Genomic DNA, 22,465 nt, shown 5'->3' on the forward strand with positions numbered 1-22,465 from the left:
ACGCCGAGCCCGGTCCCGGCCAAGTGCCCACGCCCCCGGCCCGGCCCCCGGGGCGGCCCAGCTCCACGCCGGCCCCGTGCCCCCGGCCCCAGTCTCTGCCGAGCACCGCGCCGGCCCCTGCCCCCGCACCGCCACGCCCTATCTCCCTATTTTCCCGGACATGTCCGGCTTTTTGGGATTTCCTCCTGGACGGGTATTTGAGGCCCAAAAAGCCGGACATGTCCAGGAAAATCCGGACGTATCGTAAGGGATTCGCTTGTTTTGGCCTTGTTTTAACATGGGCTTAACTTGATTTTTGGCTTATTGTGAAAGTCGGGATGCTTATTTACCATGTGAAAATTGACAACTGTGAACCTGGGGGGGAGTGTCCCACAAACAGTGCCAGGCTCTGTGCTGGTTTCAGCTTGCACTTGAGTGACCCACAGACTGTGGCAGGCTGTGTGTAACTGTGTGCGACGCACAGAACCTGCCAGGCTGTGTGGGATTGCGTGGGACCCGCGCGCAGACGGTGCCACTGCCAGCCACGCTGTCACCTGCAGCCCGAGCCCGACGCCCAGCCAGCCCTTGCCCTATGCCAGAAAGTGGGCTGCAGCCAGTGCCCGGCCTCGGTGAGGCAGGGTACGGTCCCCGCCCGTCTCCACACGCCGCCGCTGGGGAGACTGGAGCCCGGGCGCCCCACCCAGCACGTGACCCGCAGTTCCCTGCCTTAGCAACCGCCCGGCGCGGCGGCTGTCGCGGGGCCGGGGCTCTGCGCTCGCCATGCCCCCGCGCGCGCTGGTGACGCTCCGGTTCGGCCCCTACCGGAGCTGCGGGGTGTTGGAGCACAGGCCCTTCCCCCTGCAGGGCCTGCAAGGTGCGTGGGCGGCTCCCCCGGCCAGGCAGGGACCCAAGTCCGGCCCAGGCACTTAGCGGGACTGATGGGGGTGGTCAGCTCTTACTTCCCCCCGCTCCTGCGCCAGTGTGGGGAGGGGGAGCCGAGGGGTCCGCGACCCGCCCCAGCCCACGCCTCGCGCAGCAGCTTTCACACGGAGCCTGCTTTAGGTGTTAACCTCGGTTACAAAGGTGGCGGGAGATCCCCGCCGCCAGCGGGGCAGTGCCAGCCCTAGGCGCCTATTTAAACCTCTGCGGGGCCTCCCCGTCACGTCAGCCGCTTCTCCGCACACCCCTGAAGTGCTCGGGTCAGATCTTCGCAGCTGCTCTCCCTTATCTATCCCGTGTACGGGCACCAGCCGCGCTGCCCGAGGAAATGGGATAAGGACACAGGACAAGCAGCTGCAGCAAAACGTTTCCAACGGGGCGAGAGGAGGAAATGAAATCCCCTGCTGGAAGGCAACTAGAAATCCAGTTAGTTAAAAAGAAGTTGGACTAGGTTCATGTACTAGGTGGATCTGAGGCCCCGGGTCAGTTTCTGGGGTTTTACATCAGCTCTTCCTGTTTCTTTAAAAATGCGTTGTCAGGGATGTAATTATGTTACCTAAGTTGTACAAGTGGTTGCAGGATTGGGGCCAAGATGTCTATCCACAAGGGACTGTCAACATACAAGAGAAGTTTGAAAACCCTGAAAAATATTTGTCTAAGTTTTCGGTTATAGTTAATTTACATGTGCTATATAACACTAGATAAACAGTGTTCACATAGAAGTGTGACTTAAGTTGATCATCCTTCAGTAACTATTCCTCAGTTTTAAATACACACCTTCCACATTTCACCTCCACTAAACTTGAAAGCAGTGATGGCCATTATAGTTATTTGGTCACTCACTTGAATACAAACACCTGAAAATTACAAGTATACATATATAAATCAAATTTAGAGTGAATATTCCTTTCATCCCTATTAATAAAATACAGCAGCAGCGTTTACATTTTCAGTTCACTGCTTGTAAACACTGAGGATAGTCTGTTTCTATATATGCCAGGGGAAAAAAATCTTTCTGCTTTATTCCTGCAGTTCTTTACACAGTGCAAATGGTTACAAACTACCACTCCAATCATCAGATTTTGTTTTTTGAGGAAGTTAGAATAATGGCTCAGTAGGATTATAACATCTCATAACATCTATGTAATTAATGACAACTGGCTGTCAAGAATAACTTCAATTATTCTCTCCTTTGTTTTATACAGTGATTTATCAGTTGATTTACCAAATACATGTATTTGACATTTAAACTGGCCCTCAAAAATATAACACCTTAATTCAACTAAGGCACATATTAGACCCAGTTCAACCCTCATGTAACTGTTGAAATCAATGCAATTAGGCATGCAATTTCCATTAATGGAAGTTATATAGTGGTTCTCAACCTTTCCTGATTACAGTACCCCTTTCAGGAGTCTGATTTGTCTTGGGTACCCCAAGTTTCACCTCAGTTAAAAACTACTTGCTTACAAAATCAGATATAAAAATACAAAAAAGTGTCACAGCACCCTATTACTGAAAAATGGATTACTTTCTCATTTTGGCTGTATGAAATTTTAGTTTGTACTGACTTCGCTAGTGCTTTTTATGTAGCCTGTTGTAAAACTAGGCAAATATCTAGATGAGTTGATTTACCCCCTGGAAGACCTCTGTGTACCCCTGGTTGAGAACCGCTGTGTTGGAGAACAGAGTATATCTTTAAGTCTGACTTAGTAAGAATGAGTACTTAAAATCCTTTCTAGCTCATAAAGTAAGCAGATATTGGTATGTTATGTTTATTTCCATGGTTTTTATTCTTATAGTTTTCCAGTTACACAAAAATCCATAAAAAACATAAGCTTTGCTAAGCGTGAAATAAACTTAAATTCTATGTATTTTCATAGTTTACATAGATTCATGATAAGATAGCTGTAAAATAAAATACTTGGAAACCAGCAAAGTAATCTTATTTAGTCTTCCTTTTAACAGATCACTGACAACTCACAACAACTAATAGAAAGTAGACCGAAGGATACCTTGAGGCTAAGGGTGAAATTCTGGCTCCACTGTAATCAATGGCAAAACTCCCATTTATTTTAGTGGAGCCAGGATTTCACCCTCAGTACATAGCTGAGACCTCTGAATTGGGAACTGAGCTGGAGGTGCTCAGTATATTATGCTTGAGATGTAAATAGTATAAAGGTAGCAAAAGAAGCTTTTAACCCTTTAGTGCAGTGCTGAGAGAAGTAGAGTAGAGCTGTCTATGGCTAGAAAAGAGTTATGTTTAGCTGTGGGAACATATATTCATTTCAGTGTCCCAAACAAGAGAAGAATTGTAATTAAAATGATTTATATTAATATAGCTGCAAAACTCTTCTCTGATGTACACGAATATTGAGTATTGTTATTTCTATTTACAATAGCTTATACACCAAAAAACCCTCTGCCTATCCACACCTGGAAATGCACCTAAAATAAGTTGTCGTATAATAAATTGTATAGCTATTTATTCTATTGCAATATCTTTATTTAAACAAAAGAAAAAATGAACATTAAGGGTCTGATTCAGCAAACTCTTACTTGTGTATCTTGTGTTTACTAATGTAAAGACGTCCACTGAAATCAGTGGAATGTGTAAGAAACACACATGGGTAAGGATTTTGCAGAATCAGATCCTAAACTAATGAAATTGTTTGAGTATGCCCCTCATTGAGCTCCATGCCTTTCAGAAATTAATTTAGAGGACATTAGATAAATGGTGGAGTGGACAGTACAGAAGTGCAATACCACCTGCTGCAAGTAGTTTATATTTTATAAATATGAACTTTGTAGAGCTAATTATCACAGATGACCATTAAAACTCTCCAGAAAGCATTCAAAAGTATCTAATGAAGCCTCTCCCAAACTGTCAGACTGCTGGAAACTCAAGGAGCACTACCTTATTAAGTGGACTCCTTGCTGAGCCACTTTCTGTAGTTTCGCAAGAAGTTACATTAAAATTCTGTAATCATATTTTTCACAGTTGGCTCTAGTTATGCTAAACTGATTAAACAATGAAGTGGACACATGCCAATACTTAAAAGTCATAACAACTGTAATAGTAATTAGATGCAAAAAATTGATACTTCTCTCTACTTTTCTGAAAGAAACATTGACTGGAACACTGAGCTGAAAAGGACTGTTTTGCATTAGTCTTAATCTTAGTATTAGCTCAAACTCTTTTCGTTTTCTACTGATAAGTAATTAATGGTACACTTCTACAGGATTTTGCTTAGACTACCAAAAACACACACGCACATAGCGTAAGATGCCATTCACAAAGCATATGAAGGTCCAACCCAGAACAATACATTAATTATGAATTGCTAGAACTGTATTAATAATCAGTCCTCCTATTTTCTCAGTTTTGCTGAATTTAAGTCAGCACTGTACAATGTGCTGCAACAAACTAGTTCCCTCCTACTTTGTGAAAGCAGGTGGCCAACATGGATCAGTCTGTTCAGAATGGATCTCAAATCGAGTTTTGGAAAAACATACAGAGGACATGTTTGGTCAGATTCTCCAACTACTTTAGAAAATCTCCAAAATATTAAATTATATTCAGAAATAATTCTCTAATCACTCTTTCAGAAACAAGATGAATGTGTGCGCCAGTCAACAGTACAGTTAAAGGTTGATTGCCTGCTGCTCCAGTTGCACAATAGCACTGTCTTAACGTTTTATTGGAGATTTCTTTTGAAATTACCTACAAATTAATTGTGTTCCTCATGGCTGTTATGCCAATTAATAGCATATTTAAGTGCATAGTGAGCTTCTTGCCTTTCTTTTAATGCAAGACTATAATTGAGAAAGAGTGGAGTTTTTCAATCAAAGCAGGCCCATTACTGTAATAATAGTGAAGCTACAAATTAGAATAGGTAGAATTTTGTGGGTAATCTTGCACAGTGCTTGCCTGCACTGTGTCTTATTATCAGATACTTGCTCTCATGAATTCCAGAATTTAGAAGTACTAAAAGTTCATGGAAAACCAAGCAAATGCTCTTTTTCTGCTCTTTTTGTAGCTGTGTTGCAAGCAGAGGGTCACCAACTTATTCTAGAAAAGATACCAGATTGGAATAACGTAGAACTCATAGTGAATGGAGAGACTGTTTTCCAGTGCAACATTAATGACCTGGACTTTGGTAAGTATAGGAGTTTCTTCACTGTATCTCCTCTTTAAAAGCTATTTAGTTTTGAAATAGTAGCACTTCCTAAGGCATAGTAAAATTTCTGTCAATTTTAACATTAATACTTAGACGTTCTAAAATGCCTTATACATGAGGCATCTTAAAGCGCACAGTAAGAAAAAGGATGGCTCAGTGGCTAGGGCAGTAGCTTGGAGCTTGACAACCCAGAAGAATATCTCTGCTCCATCACAGGCTTGCTGTTTGACCTTAGGTAAGTCACTTCGTCTCTCTGTATGTTAGTTCTCCGTCTATGAAATTAGGAAATAGTACTTTCCTATCTCACAAGGGTATTGTGAAGAAGAACTTCATTAAAGACCTGAAGAAGAGCTGTGTGTTAGCTCAAGGCTTGTTTCTCTCATCAACAGAAGATGGTCCAATAAAAGATATTACTTCACCCACCTTGTCTCTCTGCATTAAAGATTGTGAGGTTCTCAGAATCAACAGTAATAGGGCCATATAAGTCTGATACATAGTTAATTTATCCTCACAGTTATGTGAGGTAGGTAAGATGATATATAACAGGGTCATTTCAGAGTAAAGCCGCATTTGGTGTGGGGCACAGCAGGTTAGGACAAAAGGTGAAGCGTGTCTCAACTGAAACTGCAGGTGGAATTTAGTATACCTGCATCTAATAACCTATACTGGAGTTTGACCAGAACACTAATTAATATTAGAACTGATTGGGAGTTTTCAGCACATGATTTTCTAACAGAAACTGCCCTTTTTGCAAAATTGAAATTTTCCCCATCCAGTTTTGTCAAAATGACACCTCCCTGGTTGCTCACCTGGAAGGTTCTTGCCAATTTCACTTTCAGCCTGCAGGAAGAAAGTGAAATTGGCAAAAGCCTTCCTGGGAGTCTGACTTTTCACCTCAATTTGGGACTTTTTTCCCCCAAAAGCATGAATTTTTTTGCCATGAGGAATTTCCATTTTCCAGCCAGCTCAAATTAACCTCTATCTGTTCAAAAATGTCATAGAATCACTATCGATTACATGTGGCAAGAATTTCAGTTTTATCTGAACGATGTCACTGCCAACAACACTTAATTCCATGCTGGTGCACTGATTAAATACTGGCTTATGGAGAGGAGTGCTATCCATCTACTGAATCATCAGCAGTGTACACCCATTGCCTGCAACATATCTGTATTCTTTGAAGTTCTTCACTCCAAGTACTGAATCCAGTGTTATCAGATTATTCAGTTTAACAAGATCAGTCCTGGTTGTTACTTGTGTAGGATCCCGGGAAAACCCAGATACTACCATAATTTCATGACATCAGGATTTATGATGGTCTGAAGATTTAACCACCTTTTTGGGAATCCTGTCAGATATCACACAAGAGGCAGGGTTGAGTTGGGTTCCAGTACTTGAATGGGAGAACTCAAAGGAATATATGAATGCTATGACAAGGAGGAGGAGCATGAGATGAAAATCTATTTACTCTGCATATCCTTTGTAAGTGTTATCTTTCTCCTTTAGGAGGTGATGGCAAATTGGATCCACTATGTGAAGAAGCCAGAATAGCAGTGCTAAATGCCTACTGATTAACATGCGCATGTTCTCTCACACTGGTTTACTGTAGGCCAAGGGATTATATTACAATGGCATCAGAAATGCCAGGATAAAGGTCGTTGTGTACATTTTCACATCTCTTAGTATTTCTCTGCATAATTTAATAAAATATGGTCATGTCAAATAAACAAGAATGTATTACCTTCTTACAGAATCAACTATATATTCATTTAATCTTAAATATTTACAGATTCATATGTAGTTTCTATATGGTTTTAATAAATTCTTTTAAATTACAACATTGGTATTCTAGAGTTTAGGTTTAAGTCACCTCTTCTTTCAACACATTACATCATCACTGTGTGTAACTATTTCTGCCATGAAGAAAATCTAGGGAGAAGCTTTTCAAGTTAAGACCATCAGTTCAGAGTTAAGGTTAATTTTAAAAGAAACAAAAACATTTGACAGTATGGAAATGTGGTTAAGACACCTAAATGATAATATCTCTGAGCCATAATGCTCTCCTAAGAAAAATCAGAGTCCATACTAAATAGTTAGTTTTATCAGTGACCACAAAACTAGGATCCCATATTCACTCATACAGAAGTTGTGCTGATTCTAGCCTCCTTTGTGAAGTAGTACTTCCTTTGGTTTGTTTAAAATCTGATGCCTATTAATTTCTTTGGGTGATCCCTGGATCTTGTGTTATGTGAAGGAATATGTAATACTTCCTTATTCACTTTCTCCACACCATTTTATAGACCTCTATTATATTCCCCCTTAGTCGTCTTTTTTCCAAGCTGAACAGTCCCAGTCTTTTTACTCTCTCCTCATATGGAAGCTTTTCCATACTCAATCATTTTTGTTGCCCTTTTCTGTAATTAGACAAAAGCTAGAGTATTTAGCAAACATCCTAAGGGAAGGAAGATGAGAGAATGTTATTATCATGAGGTCAGGGTTAATGTTGTTTGGGTAACCTTAACTGCTTATTAGCATACTTTTAAAATGTTTGTGCTTCTTAAAATTTTAATTCTGAATTTGCTGGCTCTCTAATGCTCTAACTCCAGGGTTTTTTTATCCTTAAGTTATTGATACATACTGTCAACCTTAAGGGAGACAAGGTAAGTGAAGTAATATCTTTTATTGGACCAACTTATGTCCAAAGGTGAAGTGGCCTTAAAATGTGTTGACTACTTACGCTCAAAAATCTATTCCACCTTGTATTTAGCTGTGACATCCTGAGTAGCTTTCCCAGATGTGAAGAAGAGCTCTGTGTAGTTTAAAAATTAGTCTATTTCACCATCAGAGGCTGGTCCAATAAAACACATTACTTCACCCATCTTGTCTCTCTAATATGTTGGGACCAACATGGCTACAACAATACTGCAAGCAACTGTCAACCTTAAGTCCATTTTAACAATTTTGCTCAGGCTAATGCAGTAGTTTGAAAATTATCATTTTGCTGGCATTTTTAATAGCTTATTCAGTTCAGGTCTTGGATACATTTTTCAAAAATGATAAACTGGAAACTGATCACTTCTTTCCTGTGAAACAAGAAGACTCCTTGGGTCAATCTTTGCACCCTAGTGCCACTATTTGAACAAAGGAGTACAGTGGTAGTTACCCTAAAGTAGTTTTAGGTGGTACAACCACAGTTTCTAACAACATGTCTACAGGAAGACAAAAGCTCACCGTTATAGAGCAAGAGATAATCAAACGCTACCCCATAGAACATCTCCTATCAACCATAACCTGCAGGGAGATAGTTTCAATTACAAATGACCAAACTGCATTTACTGCAGCATGGATCTGAAGCAAAGTAATGAAACATTGTCAGAATAATACCATCAGTATGCCCTGCTATGGTCTCTTACTAATAAGACAAGAATGCCAGAGGCATTTAAGAACCCATTTTCAATAAGTGGGAAGAACTAAGCATACCAGTAGCTAACATTGTGTGAAGCAGAAACTTTATTGTCCCTTCAGAAGACTGAAACAAAATAATAACTTTTTTGCTTTCTTCAAATGGAATGCTTCCTGACTTACTCTCAGAGTAAAGGAGGGAGTAGAAATAGCCTTCTCTATATAATTTTATCTGAGTATTAAAATTAACATTTACACCAATGACAAAGGTGTGTTCTGCACTTAGAAATGGTCATTATTGAATACAAAAGACAAGGACAGAGATTCTCACCCACTCTGGTTTGTATATGCTGAGTAAAGGGACCAGAGCAGTGTAAAGGGCTCTAAAAACCCCAGATAATTCCCCCAGCACAGGAACTGAAGAAGACAGCCACAGATTGTCTTCAGAGGAGTGTTTTCAAGCCCCAGCATAGGGATGTGTCAGCGTGAAGCAGCAGCACATAGCACTGCAGGGATTCTAGATAGCACAGCTGCTCATAGCCAGCCCTCAAGAGCTGTATTAAGTTATGCCAGAGACCATTCCAGCCCCTGGAACAACGCAGAATCAGGAGAGCTCAGTGAAGGCTTAAAACTACTTGAACCCTCCCTCTGGGCAGCAAGTTCTGTGTTGCACCTCTTAGATTGATTGATCTAAATTAATGATTTAAGCCAAAATTAATTAATCTTAATATTGGGAACATTTTATATCCAGGAATGGAAGACTAGGGGCCCATTAAGTTCTCTGTATCTGGAATGCCCACTGAAGTCAATGGAAGAGATATGCAGAGAGCTTGAAAGAGTGAGCCCTATTTCTAAACAAATTTAAAAGTTTTTAGTTTATACCAGGGGTGGGCAAACTATGGTCCGTCAGGGCTTTGGATCTGGCCTGTGGGATTGCCACCCCTATGGCGCTACAGACCCCACGCCACACCCGGAAGCGGGTAGGAGCCGGGGCAGAGGGCTCCACGCCCTGCCCTCGCCTGCAGGCACTGCCCCCAGCAGCTCCCATTGGCCAGGAACGGGGAACCGCAGCCAATTGGAGCTTCGTGGGGGGTACCCACAGGCGAGGGCAGCACGCGGTGCCCTCTGCCCCTCCTCCCCCCAGGGGCCGCAGGGACGTGGTGCCGGCTACTTCCAGGAGCGGTACAGGGCCAGGGCAGGCAGGCAGGTAGGGAGCCTGCCCTGGCCCCAGTGTGGGCCGCTGCCACCCTGGAGCTGTTCCAGGTAAGCAGCACCGGGCCAGAGCCTGTACTCTGAACCCCTCCTGCCCCCACCCCCTGCCCTGAGCCCTGTGCTGCACCCTGATCCCCTTCCTGCACACCGCACCCCCTCCCACACCCTGCACTCTCTCCCACACCCCAACCCCCTGCACCAGCCCTACATTCATGGCCCTGCATGCAATTTCCCCATCCAGATGTGGCTCTCGAGCCAAAAAGTTTGCCCACCCCTGGTTTATACAATACACAAGGACATGACTTCTTTTTAATTTCTTACAAAGAACCTCTCATATTTGAATGAATGTACTAAATCATTCAAAATATTGTACTAAATTCAAGGTTGAATAGAATGCCTCTGATCGATACTGTGATCCTTCAGGAACATGCAGATGTGAATGATTTCAGAAGATACTCACTGTTAAGGAACCCCAAAGTTATTAATTAAACAGTTGGTCAGGAGCTACATTTTTTAGATAAAAACTCATAGTGGGTGGCCTCACCAATAACCTGCTGAGGGTCTCATTCTGCATTCTTTGCATACCCAAATCTAGGGTGAGCAGATGTCCCGATTTTATAGGGACAGTCCCAATTTTGGGGTCTTTTTCTTATATAGGCTCCTATTACCCCCCACCCCTGTCCCGATTTTTCACATTTGCTCTCTGGTCACCCTACCCAAATCTCCCATTGATGCCATGTGGCCAAATTCATCTCTGCTATTAGCAGCGACTGCTCTCGTTGACATTAATAGAAGCTGAGTCTGCTTTTGCCAGGATAGAGTTTTGGGTCTGGAAAGAATGTGGGATAAGAGACTGAATTTTGAATTCAGATAGAGGTAAATCTTCCTTTGGGTTAGAGCAGTGGTTCTCAACCACAGAGCTGTGACCCATGTGACATCTTCGGGGCCATACAGGTAGTATTGGAGGTGGCCCATATAACACATTCCGGGCCGTATATGTGGCCCACAATGGTAAATAGGTTGAGAACCACTAGGTTAGAGTAATATCATCACTGCTCTGCAGCACCTCAAACCAAGAAAAGATTCACTACTATCAGAACGAGTAAGACAAAAACTAAATCCATTGAACCCTTAGGCAGCCTTGTTAGAACTTATTAGTCAGATCTTAGGCCCGATTTGCTTAATTCTGCCCCAGCATGTGTGATGTCTCCTCTACTGTTTTATTGTTACAAAAGGAAAAAATAATGTTTAAAATACAAATTTAAAGTACTACTTTGAGGATTTCAACCCCTCCACCCAAATGTTAGTGGCAATTAGTTGCCATGGTGTCTTTAGATTGCTAAAATCCAGTGCAATAGGATATCCAGCCAAGAGATTTAATGTTTAAAAAAGTTTTAAAGTGGCTACTGTAATTTCAAATCTTCATGTTTAGCATGTCCTATGGTTAGAGCCATATGGGGATGACTGAACAAGGAAATCTTATTTGTAGATTCTCTCTACAGTGACGTCCATACCATCTATTGTGAAAGTCAAATCATAAGGAACACTAAATTGTACCAGTAGGAGCCCAAACTAAATTGCTATGCGGCCTCTATGTCTTGACTAATTGTCTCATTAAGACACATTTCTGATCACTGAAATGGATCTCAAGTATTCTTAATCACTGAAGAAATTGCCATTAGGTGCCTTTCTCCCTTCTGTCCTCAATACTATTTACAATGGAAAACACACAAAGATCCTTGTTGATTGCAGCCCCTCTGTTGCACAGTTGGCAGTCAAGTGGTACTAATGGCAGAATAACACAATATAACTAAAATAGTTTGCCTATTAGAGTAATAATCTTGTATAAGATGATTATGCTGTATTCCATTATTTTCTTTATACTTTACCCATGCTTCCAAAAATCTGACTATTTTCCAGTCATTTTTTAACAAGTGGAAAGGAGGGAACAACCAAACTGTCGGTTTTCACATATTTGTAGTTCTGAAAGAACTTAAAAGACATTTCATAAATTCTTAACATTTGGTAAATAAAGGATTAAAACAACTGCAGTAAGCATAGATCACAAAAGGGCTATGGTTATGTGGTACCCATGCCATTCCTTTTGCAGAATGGACACTAGGATAGCAAATAATCTGAGTCTTTTCAGTCTCTGATGGGTGTGTGATGTTTTTATCTATAAAGCATTACATAGAATGTGCACCTGAGCTCCCATTTAAAAAAGTGTAATCTAGCATCACACATTTGCACTGTTAGGTCAAAGTCCTGGCTATTATTTCCAGTGGCTGCATGAACCATGCCTTGATACAACACATTTTCTTTGCAAGATCTAAGAACTGCCATGAGCAGTTTTAGTGCAAATATGACAGGATGAAAAAGAGAGCGACGCTCTGCAGGAAGAGTAGCCAAATGGATAAAGCACTGGTCTGGTGTGCAGGAGACTTGGATTCTATTCCTGGCTCTGCAACTAGCTTGCTGTGAGACTTTGGGCAGGTCATGTCACCTCCCTGTGCCTCAGTTTCACAGTCAGTAAAACAGGGATAATGTCACAGCTGTCCTTTGTAAAGTGCTTTGAGGTCTACTGATGGAAAGTGCTATATAAGAGCTAAGTACACTTCTACCCCGATATAACGCGACCCGATATAACATGAATTCGGATATAATGCGGTAAAGCAGCACTCCGGCGGATCAAAGCAAGTTCGATATAACACGGTTTCACTTATAACGCGGTAAGATTTTTTGGCTCCCGAGGACAGCGTTATATCGAGGTAGAGGTGTATCATTATTGTTATTTCACTTCATTTTTTTCAGGCTGTGAATTCTCAGGACTCTATCACAGCCATGGCAAGAATAACCACTGGTAAAAGAGTGTAATTTAATGGAATTCAATGACATGGAGAGGACTAGCAAAAGGCATGTGCACCATTTCATTGAGATTTACGCTACGCATAGGCCTTGTGTAAAGCAGTAAATATCTCCCCACATGGATAAACAGAATATATCTTGTTTGCTCACAAGCCTTTTCTGCTTATTTTATACATTAAAGTTATAGTATCCCCCATGATAATCACTCATTTCCCATAGGTGCCACAGTCTATTATTTACTTGGAAGAATAAAAATAAAAGGCTGATGCCAGCACAGATCTGGGAATACTGTTTAATCAATAAGAGGTTCATCAATGGGTATTAGCCAGGATGGGCAGGGATGCTTAAACATGCTGCCTCTGTTTGCCAGAAGCTGGGAGTGGAAGAAAGGATGGATCACTTGATGATTGCCTATTCTGTTCATTCCCTCTGAAGCATTGACCACTGTCGGAAGACAAGATACTGGGATAGATGGACCATTGGTCTGATCCAGTATAGCTGTTCTCATGTTCTTATAGGGACACTTGTCAGGGTGTTGTATTTTTAAATGGTCTGTTATCTGTTACTAATAGCACCTAACATTATTAAAATCCAAAATAGTAAGAAGTCTCATTTACTTTTCACCATGTATGTTGATTGAATATTTATTTTTTGTGCTGCACTTATCTAGGCAGTGAAACTAGAAAAGGCTGAATGTCAGTTTTATTCTTTTGTTTCTCATGCACTAAACCTCTCTCTCTTTCCCCCTGCCCCATCTGAAATGGAGATAATCCTCACCTACATCATAGGGCTGTTGTGAGGCTTAATTCTTTAATGTTTGTGAAGTGTTTTGAGATTCTCTGATCAAAAGTGCTGTAAGAACACATACTACAGTACTGCAATAATCTGGGTGCAAATACTGCAGGGGAATGTTTAAATAGAAAAGTTTAATTTAGTTTCACAGCTTTTAACCAATGAACAAATGTAAGATTTTTGTGCTTTAACTAATGTATTTGAAGTATCTCTGTAATTGCTAATAATGGTTTAGGGTTATTCTGAGATGCTATATTTAGAATCTTGAGAGCATTCCCTATCAAATTATATCTTTTTTTTTTTTTTTACTGGAAAATAACTTAACACAATATAGAAGTCAGATTTTTCTGTTCTGGCAAGGAATATATGATTCAGGATAGCTAATTACGCCAAATAGGCTCATGCAAGAAATGGTGAGCTGCTTTACTAACCTGCCAACTGAATGAAAAAATGTTTAACTTTGTTACCTTGCACAGTATGTTAAAGATAAGGAACTATTTCTCATTCGTACATACATGTATGCGCAGAGGCACTAAACATATACAATGTTATATATACATATGCGTGTTACTGGCAAGGAAATTTGAAGTACAGTTTGAAGTATCATGAATTTGTAAGGTTGGTCATGTGCTTACTGATTAATGATAGGGCATAGAACATACCAGAGAAACTCTGTTTGCTCTCTCTTGGGTTTCATAACAAAGACAGATACCATAAAATTACTACAGTTCTCTGCATAAATATATTTATTGAGCTCATGAACTTTCTAGTAGTGGGTTCACTATAACAAATAGTATTGTATTAGTATGTCTAATAAGCGAATTTCATGGTCTTTGAAACAAGACCTAAAAATAACCACCCCAAGTCTGGAATTTGCATCTCTTTTTTTCTCATACAAATGAAGATCACAATAGTGGCACCCAAGAGAAGGGGAAATATCCGAACAATTTGATGACAATCTCTGCAGGAGCAGTTTTATTTATATGGGACCATATCCTGATATCCATACTTAGGTAGATCTTTCACTGAAGCCAGTGGAAGTTTTGCCTGAGCAAGAGCTTCAGAATTTGACCCATGTATAACAAAAGAAATCTCTTGCCATTATAAAATCTCAGTATATTGTAGTGTAAAGATTCTGGGTTATTGTTAAATAAGAATTGATAGAAATGAGCAAAGATATTTTTCAAATAGCAGTATTCACATTGTAAGAGAAATTAGTTACCCAAACACTGCATAGGAATCTGTCTAGCTACTGTTTGGAACCACTGGAACAGCGTTAAAATGCCACTTCCTCTATTTGATTAGTCAGTACACTATTATCAGAGAAAAAAGAATCTGATTTAAAAGCATCAGAAGGCAACACATAGCTTCAGCTCTGAATTATCTCAAACCAGAATTAGAATTGTGTCAACAATAATTTGAGATTTTGACAATACAATACATTTTCTCAGAGTAATTTAACAGTATATGTCATGCAAAAATTCCTATGAAAGGCTACTTGATTAGTAAAGCTGCAAAATATTTATGACTCTTTTGGTACCTTAAGGTGGAAAATAAGGAAATAGCCTTACACCATTTTTGTATTTCACATATGTGTATTTGTCAGGTATATTGCACTGAAAAAAACAGACAAACTCACACAAAGACTCCTTTACAATTGATTGTTAGAATCAGAGAATATCCCAGGAGTCATATGCAACTCAGCCATATTAATAAGATATTTCATGCTTTGAAAAGCTATTCTGCTTCAGTCCAGATGCCAAATTGCTGATCTGATGCCAGCATCTGTGCCATAAAACTCAAGAGCAACTGTCAACTGTTCACAGTGCAACACCACAGACTGAACATTGTAAATATTGTTTAATTAAAAGAGGACTGAATGAAAGTTACATTATTTTAGCACCAAGAACCACTGACACAGGAAGGTTTAACTGCACAAAAATCCAAAAGGGATCAACCTTGTTTGCCCCTCCCTTTTTTTAAATTATTCAAGCACTGCTGTAAATCCTTAATTAATGTATAGTAACAAATATTGCATCTCTAAAATGCCTATTGGGAACAGTTTGTTAAACATTTCTTTCCATTCATTGGGGGTTCTGTACCACCATTTTATCCAGTTGTATTCATTATATTGTTTCAAGAAAACATGTTATCTTATTTCATCCTTCTGAATAATAGTATCAACAGAAGTGAAGCTACTCATCTGAGGAATAAGCATAATATAGACTGGAAATTAATGTTAAAAATAACTGGGTTATTAATCAAGTTTCCTTGTAAAGATCTGGCTGATCTACAATAAAATTATACATATACTTAACTGTGAATGAAGATAGTGAAATGACTTACCATAGGTAAAGTATCAGAGACATAATTGCAAATACAGTGGAAATTACCTTTGCAGTGACGTACAATATAATCTTCCAAATCCTATGGTATAAGAGTTTGTATCTGACCATTCAGAATCCTCAAGTTATAGATGAGTGATCAATATTTATCTATTGACACTATATAATCAACAGAAATAGGCCCCAGACTACCATTCTTTCCCCATGCATAGTTATCACAACTTGTATGCAAGATGAAGAACTTCTTATGTTGTGTTGAAGGGAGGCTTAATAAGGACTTTGTGGATTTCAGATGTCCACAATCTCCTGTGTATTGCGGTGGTTGCTTGTGGAGATAAGCAATGTGGAAGTAAATGGTGTGGGTATTGCACATAGTATCTATGATAAATCCTTGCCTTGCGCTAAAACACACAACAACTTAATGCACTGTTGAGGATGCAGGCTTAAAATGCAGAGAGTTACAAAATGAAAAAGTTGAGGTTCCTACAGAAATGGTAACTTAGCCACATTGCATACATATAGTATTGCATTTAATATTGCTACTATTCCTGGTGTTTAGTTAACTGTGTATCATATACGATAACATATATAGGACGTGGGTGCTAAATCAGGAATATCTCCCATCTTATTGGCAACATGGAACGTAAAAGCCCTGTGCTTACCTCAAACAAAGTCCAGTTGCTCTGCTAAACCTGAGGAAAACTAGGCCTTTGTCGGGGTGTAGTTTGCCTTTCCACTGGAGGCGGGTGTCTTGTCACTTCCTGTTTACAGAGGGGCATGTCTGGACTGGAACTAGAAGAATTACTCTACCTAAATACACCTACTACTTGGGATAAATGGGCAGTTCCTAAAAAAAAAAAAAAAAAAAAAAAACTTGGTCTTTTGGTGTGGGTCTCTGGAAAGAGCAGACCTATGGAGACTAAGGCCTTGGCTACACTTACCAGCTAGTTCGACGGCTGGAAATCGAAGTTCTGGGTTCGACTTATCGCGTCTAGTCTGGACGCGATAAGTCGAACCCGGAAGTGCTTGCCGTCGACTGCGGTACTCCAGCTCGGCGAGAGGAGTACCGCGGAGTCGACGAGGGAGCCTGCCTGCCGCGTGTGGACCAAGGTAAGTTCGAACTAAGGTACTTGGACTTCAGCTACGTTATTCACGTAGCTGAAGTTGCGTACCTTAGTTCGAATTAGGGGGGGTAGTATAGACCAAGCCTAAGTCTTCAGTATGGAGAGAGGTTGAAGATAAAGAACATTTCCTTGCCTCCGCAGCAGGATGAAAGGCTTTGCTATCAGCATGTTGCTATTTTTGATTTCAATAACCAGGAGGAGACATTTAAAAATAAGTACATGGGAGTTATAGGTTATAACTCTAGACTCAAACAATCTTGTCCTTCAAACCCCACAAAGGAGGATCCCAGTCCAGGATACAAATTGCTGTAGGAATTTTACTATTTACACTCTCTTTTTTATTTTGACTGTACAACCTTAATGTTTTACGAAGTGACGCTTTTCCAGTTAATACATATTTCATTCCTGTATATAATTCACAGGTCCAATTATAATGTAACTTACTGAAGATGGAGCCAGGGATGGTGCATGGCCCTTACTTCCAAATCTATGTACGCAGTAACATTTGGAGTGTGTATATTGTGCCTCGTAATATTAAATGGGCTTTAATGATCTTTTAATGTTTTTCTCTCTATTCACTCACAAAATAATTCAGTTGAAAGAATGAGAGTACTCAGGAGGAGTGAAATGAAGATTAAATTTAGGGAACTATTACAAATTTACTTAAAACTTTACAGCTACCCAATCAACTTTAATTGCCCACATGTATCACCTTCCTGTGAATATCAGAAAAGATTGTACTGAGGTGTGCATGCCACAGCAACCCTGATAAGGTTAACGAGGGCCCAAGAGCCAGGGCACCAATTGGGGGGGGAGGGGGCTGGGGAGGGCAGAAGTTTCATACAGGAGGTGTGCAAGCTTCCAGGTGGAGCTCTTAACTATAGCACATTAGTATGAAATGTAAGTTCTGCAGAGGAGAGGTGCCCCTGGGACAGGAAGTCAGTATTTTGTTTACAGATGCAGGGTGATTAAGATAAAGGGCTGGTGATTAAATTAAGGATATAAATTAAGGATATAGCCTCTAAAAGAGGAATCCCTCTGTAGGGGGGAGAGGGAGGAGGGGTTGTTTTAGAGAGAACATAGGGGTCTCAGAAAAAATACAGCAAAGCACTGAGCCTAGGTTACATTCAGAAAAGGGGGACATTTGGGGGCATAGGTGAAAAGAAGGTGTCAAACCCAGGGAAGAGCTAGCAGTGTACAGAGAAGTTCCCACACTACCTATGTGGCTCCCTCACCATAGTATCTGAGGCTGCGCCTCACAACATCTAACTGATTTCTCCTCGGTGAGGTAGAGCAACGCTATTATCCCCATTGTACAGATGGGGCACTGAGGCACACACAGATTAAAGGCCAGATTTTCAAAGGTATTTAGGCACCTAGTGAAATTTTCAAATGCACTTAGAAGGTTTGGCGCTTTGTAAACCCTACTAGATATCTAGCTCCATCTTTGGGTGCCTAAAAACCTTTGAAATTTTGTCCTTAAAGCACTGGCCTGGGGTCAGACAGGAAGTCCCTGAGGGGAGTAGAACCCAAGTCTTTCAGGGCTAGCTCCCTATCCAGCAGACCAGCCTCTCTCTCTGATGCATGCTGCAAAAGAGGACTCTGTTAGATGGGAGCAAAACCAAGGCACCCAGTTCTCTGAGACTCCAGCAAAAGGTCCCAAGATGGATGTCATGGTTGACAGCATGAAAAGCAGCACAGAGGTTAGGAATGATGGAGAATAAGCGTCAGTTGAGAGGGGATCATCTAACTCCCAATGGATGGCAGGTTCTGCCCCATGCTGGGTTGTAGAACAATGGCTGCGGTGCAATTTTACATTTTAACTGAAAACCATTTTGTTCGGTCATTTTTTGTTCCAAGTTTGAGAAAAGGAAGGAATGAGAAAGTGTCATATAAGTATCAGATGTGTTTATGCCTCAAATTCTTAGGGTTTCAGCTGTATTCAGGCCAATTCTAGAACAAAGAAAAGAAACTGAATCCACAGAGTCCATAAAGTTGACAATTATTGTCATGATTTGCATTATTCACTGGGCACCATCTGTGTGCTCAGCACTGTTCAGAATATGCCAGAAAATCCAGTCCCTGAACCAATGCATATAATAAGATGTGTAACTCTGGATAAGATGGCTCAGATATTTAACTATGACGTATATAGTTATTGACCACACATGTTATCACATGTTCACTGTGATGTTTATATCTGTGAGTGGCAATAGACGTTTTAGTTGATTAAGGACTAGAAGATTTTACCCTCCAATTTTCTTTCTAAAGGAAGAGCTGCCCAGAGCTCTTGTGCCTGTTTATTTTCCTTTCCTGCCTGCAGTGGCCCTGATATACCTCAGAAGTCTCAGGTTTTTTTTTCCTCAACTTTAAAATACAGAATTTTCTTGGTGTTTGGTTTAAAATAGTTTCCTGTGAGGACTGCAACTCAATCACTGTAGTGTTATGTTTAAGAGCCTTCTGGAAAGTAATTAGCAGTGTTGCTAACAGAAGTAAAAGCAGTGTTCCCAACTCTCATGATTTTGTCATGAGTCTCATGATAATTATTGTTTTCCTTAAAGCCCCAGTTCCTGGAGTCAAGTGGATATGTGATGATTTCAGCCTTTGTTCTTAAAGAAAAATGAAGTTTCTAGTCCTCGTGGCTGTGGAGAAAGGTTCAAAATTTGACCCCCATGCACCCTAAAGGCTCAAAGGCAGAAGGAAAATAAAATACCAGATTTGGGATTATTTTTTACATAATTTCATGATTTTAAAGCCAATCTCGTGATTTTTGGTGAGCCTGATACATGATTTTTGAACATTTGGGATTGGCAATACTGTGAAAGTGACTTGAAAGTGTCAGTTTCACTCCTGTTTAAGGTCAGTTCCTAGTTTATTATTTGTAGTGAGGTGACACCTCTAGAGCCCGAGGCAGGTGCAGTATAAACTCATGGGGCCTTGCCCTAGTAGGATGTTTCCAAAGTTAAATGATCTATTCCACGCTTGGTGAACTGCAAAAAAGTGATAGAAAGTAATCTAGATTTTTCTACAGTTGTTTCAATTGTTGTATTCAAGAGTTAGTAACAAATATACATTAACATTTTAAACCTAGCCAGTGTTACTTAAGTGATTTGACACAAGATGTGAGAACATGTTAGTATTAGGAGCTGAGTGGGTCTAATATTTATTAAATCCTCTTTTTTTATATATAGGAATTAGGTACAGTGCTCCTATCAGATAATTTCTAAATTATCTGGAAAAAAAAAGAAAAAAAAAACCTAGAGTTTTCAGGTGCCTAAGTAGTCCTTGGAATCACGGTTAAAGTTGCCCCTCCCCCCAAATCTGAAATAGGGCCCCTGTCCGAGAGGCCAGTTAGGTCACTTGGCATCATCTGAGAGAGGGAAGGCCCAGGGTTAATTGAGAGTGAAGCCCAGCTGGGGAAGGGCTGGAATAGCACTGCAAAGACAGGAAGCTGAGAGCAGAACAGGGGTGCAGGGGAAAGTCTGTTGTTGCTCCCTGGGGGGCAGGAACAAGGGGAAGTCCAGGGGGAGAGTAAGTCCTGAGAACCTGTCCTAGAATAAGGAGTCTGGCAAAAGAAGCTAGAAGGTGAAGTAGCCACAGGGAGTAGAGTAGGTGCCCATGGTAAACCCAGAACCAGGCAAGAGACAATAGTGAGGCTTGGTAGGAAGGAGCACAGGGAAACAAGAAGAGGGGCCTGGATTTCTAATTATGGGGTCCCTGGGCTGGAACCCAGTATGCCAGGTGGGCCTAGATTCCACTGGCAGTCACTGGTAGAGTGGCATAGAACCCTGAGCTGCGGTTAAACATTGTCTGGAAACAGTATTTGGACAGTTGTCCTGCTGGACTTTGTAACCCTGGAAGAGGTGGACTAAATGGTGACCTGACCAGCAGGCCACATTACCAGAAGAAAGACTACTGCAGAGCAAGTAATGAGCAGCAAGGGGGTACCTGGAGTGGCAAGATGGTACCTGATGCAGCAAGTGCTACATTCCCAGAACAAGATGCATGGAGGTGGGCTAGCAGTTAGGGGTAACTCCATTACAAAGACTAAGCAATTTTACACCTAACATTTACCAATTAAAACAGAAAAACATATCCTGAAAATTTTGCTCTGCCTCATATTCTAGAACAGTGGTTCTCAACCAGGACTATGTGTACCCCGGGGGTACACAAGGACTTCCAGGGATACATCAACTCATCTAGATCAGTGTTTCTGAATCTGGGGGTTGTGGGATGGGTTTAGGTTGCAAGTGTAAGGCTGGTGTTAGGGGGAGGCAAGCAGGGCAACTGCCCAGGGCACCACGCCATGGGGGGGCCCCCACGAAGGTAAGTTACATGACTCAGTCTCTGTAAGCAGAAGATGCATGAAGCAGGTACATGAGGGCATATACCCATTTGGAGTTCAGCTTTCAGACTGGCTCAACCATCTGCAATGACACAAGATTGCGGTCTACTACTCATGGAGCTAACCTACCTTTCAGGTGTCACAGATGCTGCATTTTGGATGTTTATTCTCCCTGTTGTGCAGCACCACTGTCAGGCGATGTTCTGTGGACACAAGTAAATTTAAAATCTTCCCTATAGGCTATCCTATAGCCTAGGGGGAGGGTGCACTGGTCCAGGACCCAAAGGTTTTTAATTCACCTCTTTCATACTGACTACTGTTTAGTTTTGATGCACTTCACAAGCTAGGCTACTGAGAATGTCCTCATATCTCTACCTTAGGAGGGAGGCAAGCTGCATTCTTCCCATTTTACAAATAAGTTAAGAGGTTGCACAAGCTTACTTCTGGCAGAACTCAGGTCTCTACTATGGCACATCCAAGTTTCATCCACAGTGCCTCTCAGACAGCGTGTGCCAAATGTATGTGCTTATAATTGTTCTAACCACTAGCTCACACTTCCCTCAGGGCCAGGAACAGAATCCAGGAATACTGTTCTTCAGTCTATCACAGTTTAGCAAATAGTTGTATAACAGCCTGGCAAAAAATGTGTCACATCCCCAGTAGTGGCTGATCCCCAGCCCAGTAGATTGAGTGAAAGAGGCGTACACTGTGGAGATGAGGGTCTAAACACTACTGGTGACCTCCTGGGGTACGAGCATATGTTTGCAGGTGATGGGATTTCGGGTTTTCCCCCTTTTAAACAACTGATTTACTTAATTCACAAAGTAAAGAAAACAAAGTTAAAACTCTTTAATCTGGCAGGTGTTGCACAAATCAGACATTTGAAAATAGATTTCGATTGCTTCCATCACAGATGGGTAGGTTCAAAGGTTGAGAGGAAAGACCGCAATTCCTATAGGTTCTGCTAGTTATTCCTACATTTGCAGGAGTCTAGAAAGTGCCCTTTTTCTGTGGAGAAAGAGAATGCTAATCTGCTAGGAGCAAAGTTAGTGGAAAACAAATTTCTCCTACTCCTGAACATGGGTAAAGGGACTCAACATATTTATGGGCCACCTAATAGGGTGTGGAACTAACAGGATCCCTGCAATAGAAATTCTGTTTGTGTTTTATTTGAGAAGGTATCTTCAATGATTATTAAAACTGGTCCGGTCTCCCCAACCCACCACCAGAGAGACAAGATCTTAATTTACCTTTAATGACTACATCACTTTTAAATAGCTC

The 22,465-nt window shown here is 41.0% G+C and overlaps 1 protein-coding gene across 2 annotated transcripts; it reads left to right on the forward strand.

The window, feature by feature from the left end:
• The first annotated feature begins 631 nt into the window (after positions 1–631).
• On the forward strand, positions 632–17,392 carry C7H10orf53 (chromosome 7 C10orf53 homolog). 2 transcript variants are annotated; one of them, XM_054035226.1, is made up of 3 exons: positions 632–853; positions 4,959–5,078; positions 17,262–17,392. In XM_054035226.1, exons 1-3 carry the CDS (start codon positions 760–762, stop codon positions 17,276–17,278), a joined length of 231 nt encoding a protein of 76 aa, XP_053891201.1. In that variant the 5' UTR covers positions 632–759; the 3' UTR covers positions 17,279–17,392. The 2 variants fall into 2 exon arrangements, with proteins under 2 accessions (XP_053891201.1, XP_053891200.1); XM_054035225.1 differs by lacking the exon at positions 17,262–17,392 and adding an exon at positions 6,606–6,844 and having other exon boundaries at positions 645–853.
• The last annotated feature ends 5,073 nt before the right edge of the window (positions 17,393–22,465 follow it).

Source organism: Malaclemys terrapin, chromosome 7 (genome assembly GCF_027887155.1).
Source record: "Malaclemys terrapin pileata isolate rMalTer1 chromosome 7, rMalTer1.hap1, whole genome shotgun sequence".
In the NCBI taxonomy this organism is placed as follows: domain Eukaryota; kingdom Metazoa; phylum Chordata; order Testudines; family Emydidae; genus Malaclemys; species Malaclemys terrapin.

Coding starts and splice junctions, on each gene's coding strand:
- C7H10orf53 (XM_054035225.1), top strand. CDS start 760: ATGCCCCCGCGCGCGCTGGTGACGCTCCGGTTCGGCCCCTACCGGAGC. Junction 854..4,958: donor CCCCCTGCAGGGCCTGCAAG/GTGCGTGGGCGG, acceptor CTCTTTTTGTAG/CTGTGTTGCAAGCAGAGGGT. Junction 5,079..6,605: donor CATTAATGACCTGGACTTTG/GTAAGTATAGGA, acceptor TTTCTCCTTTAG/GAGGTGATGGCAAATTGGAT.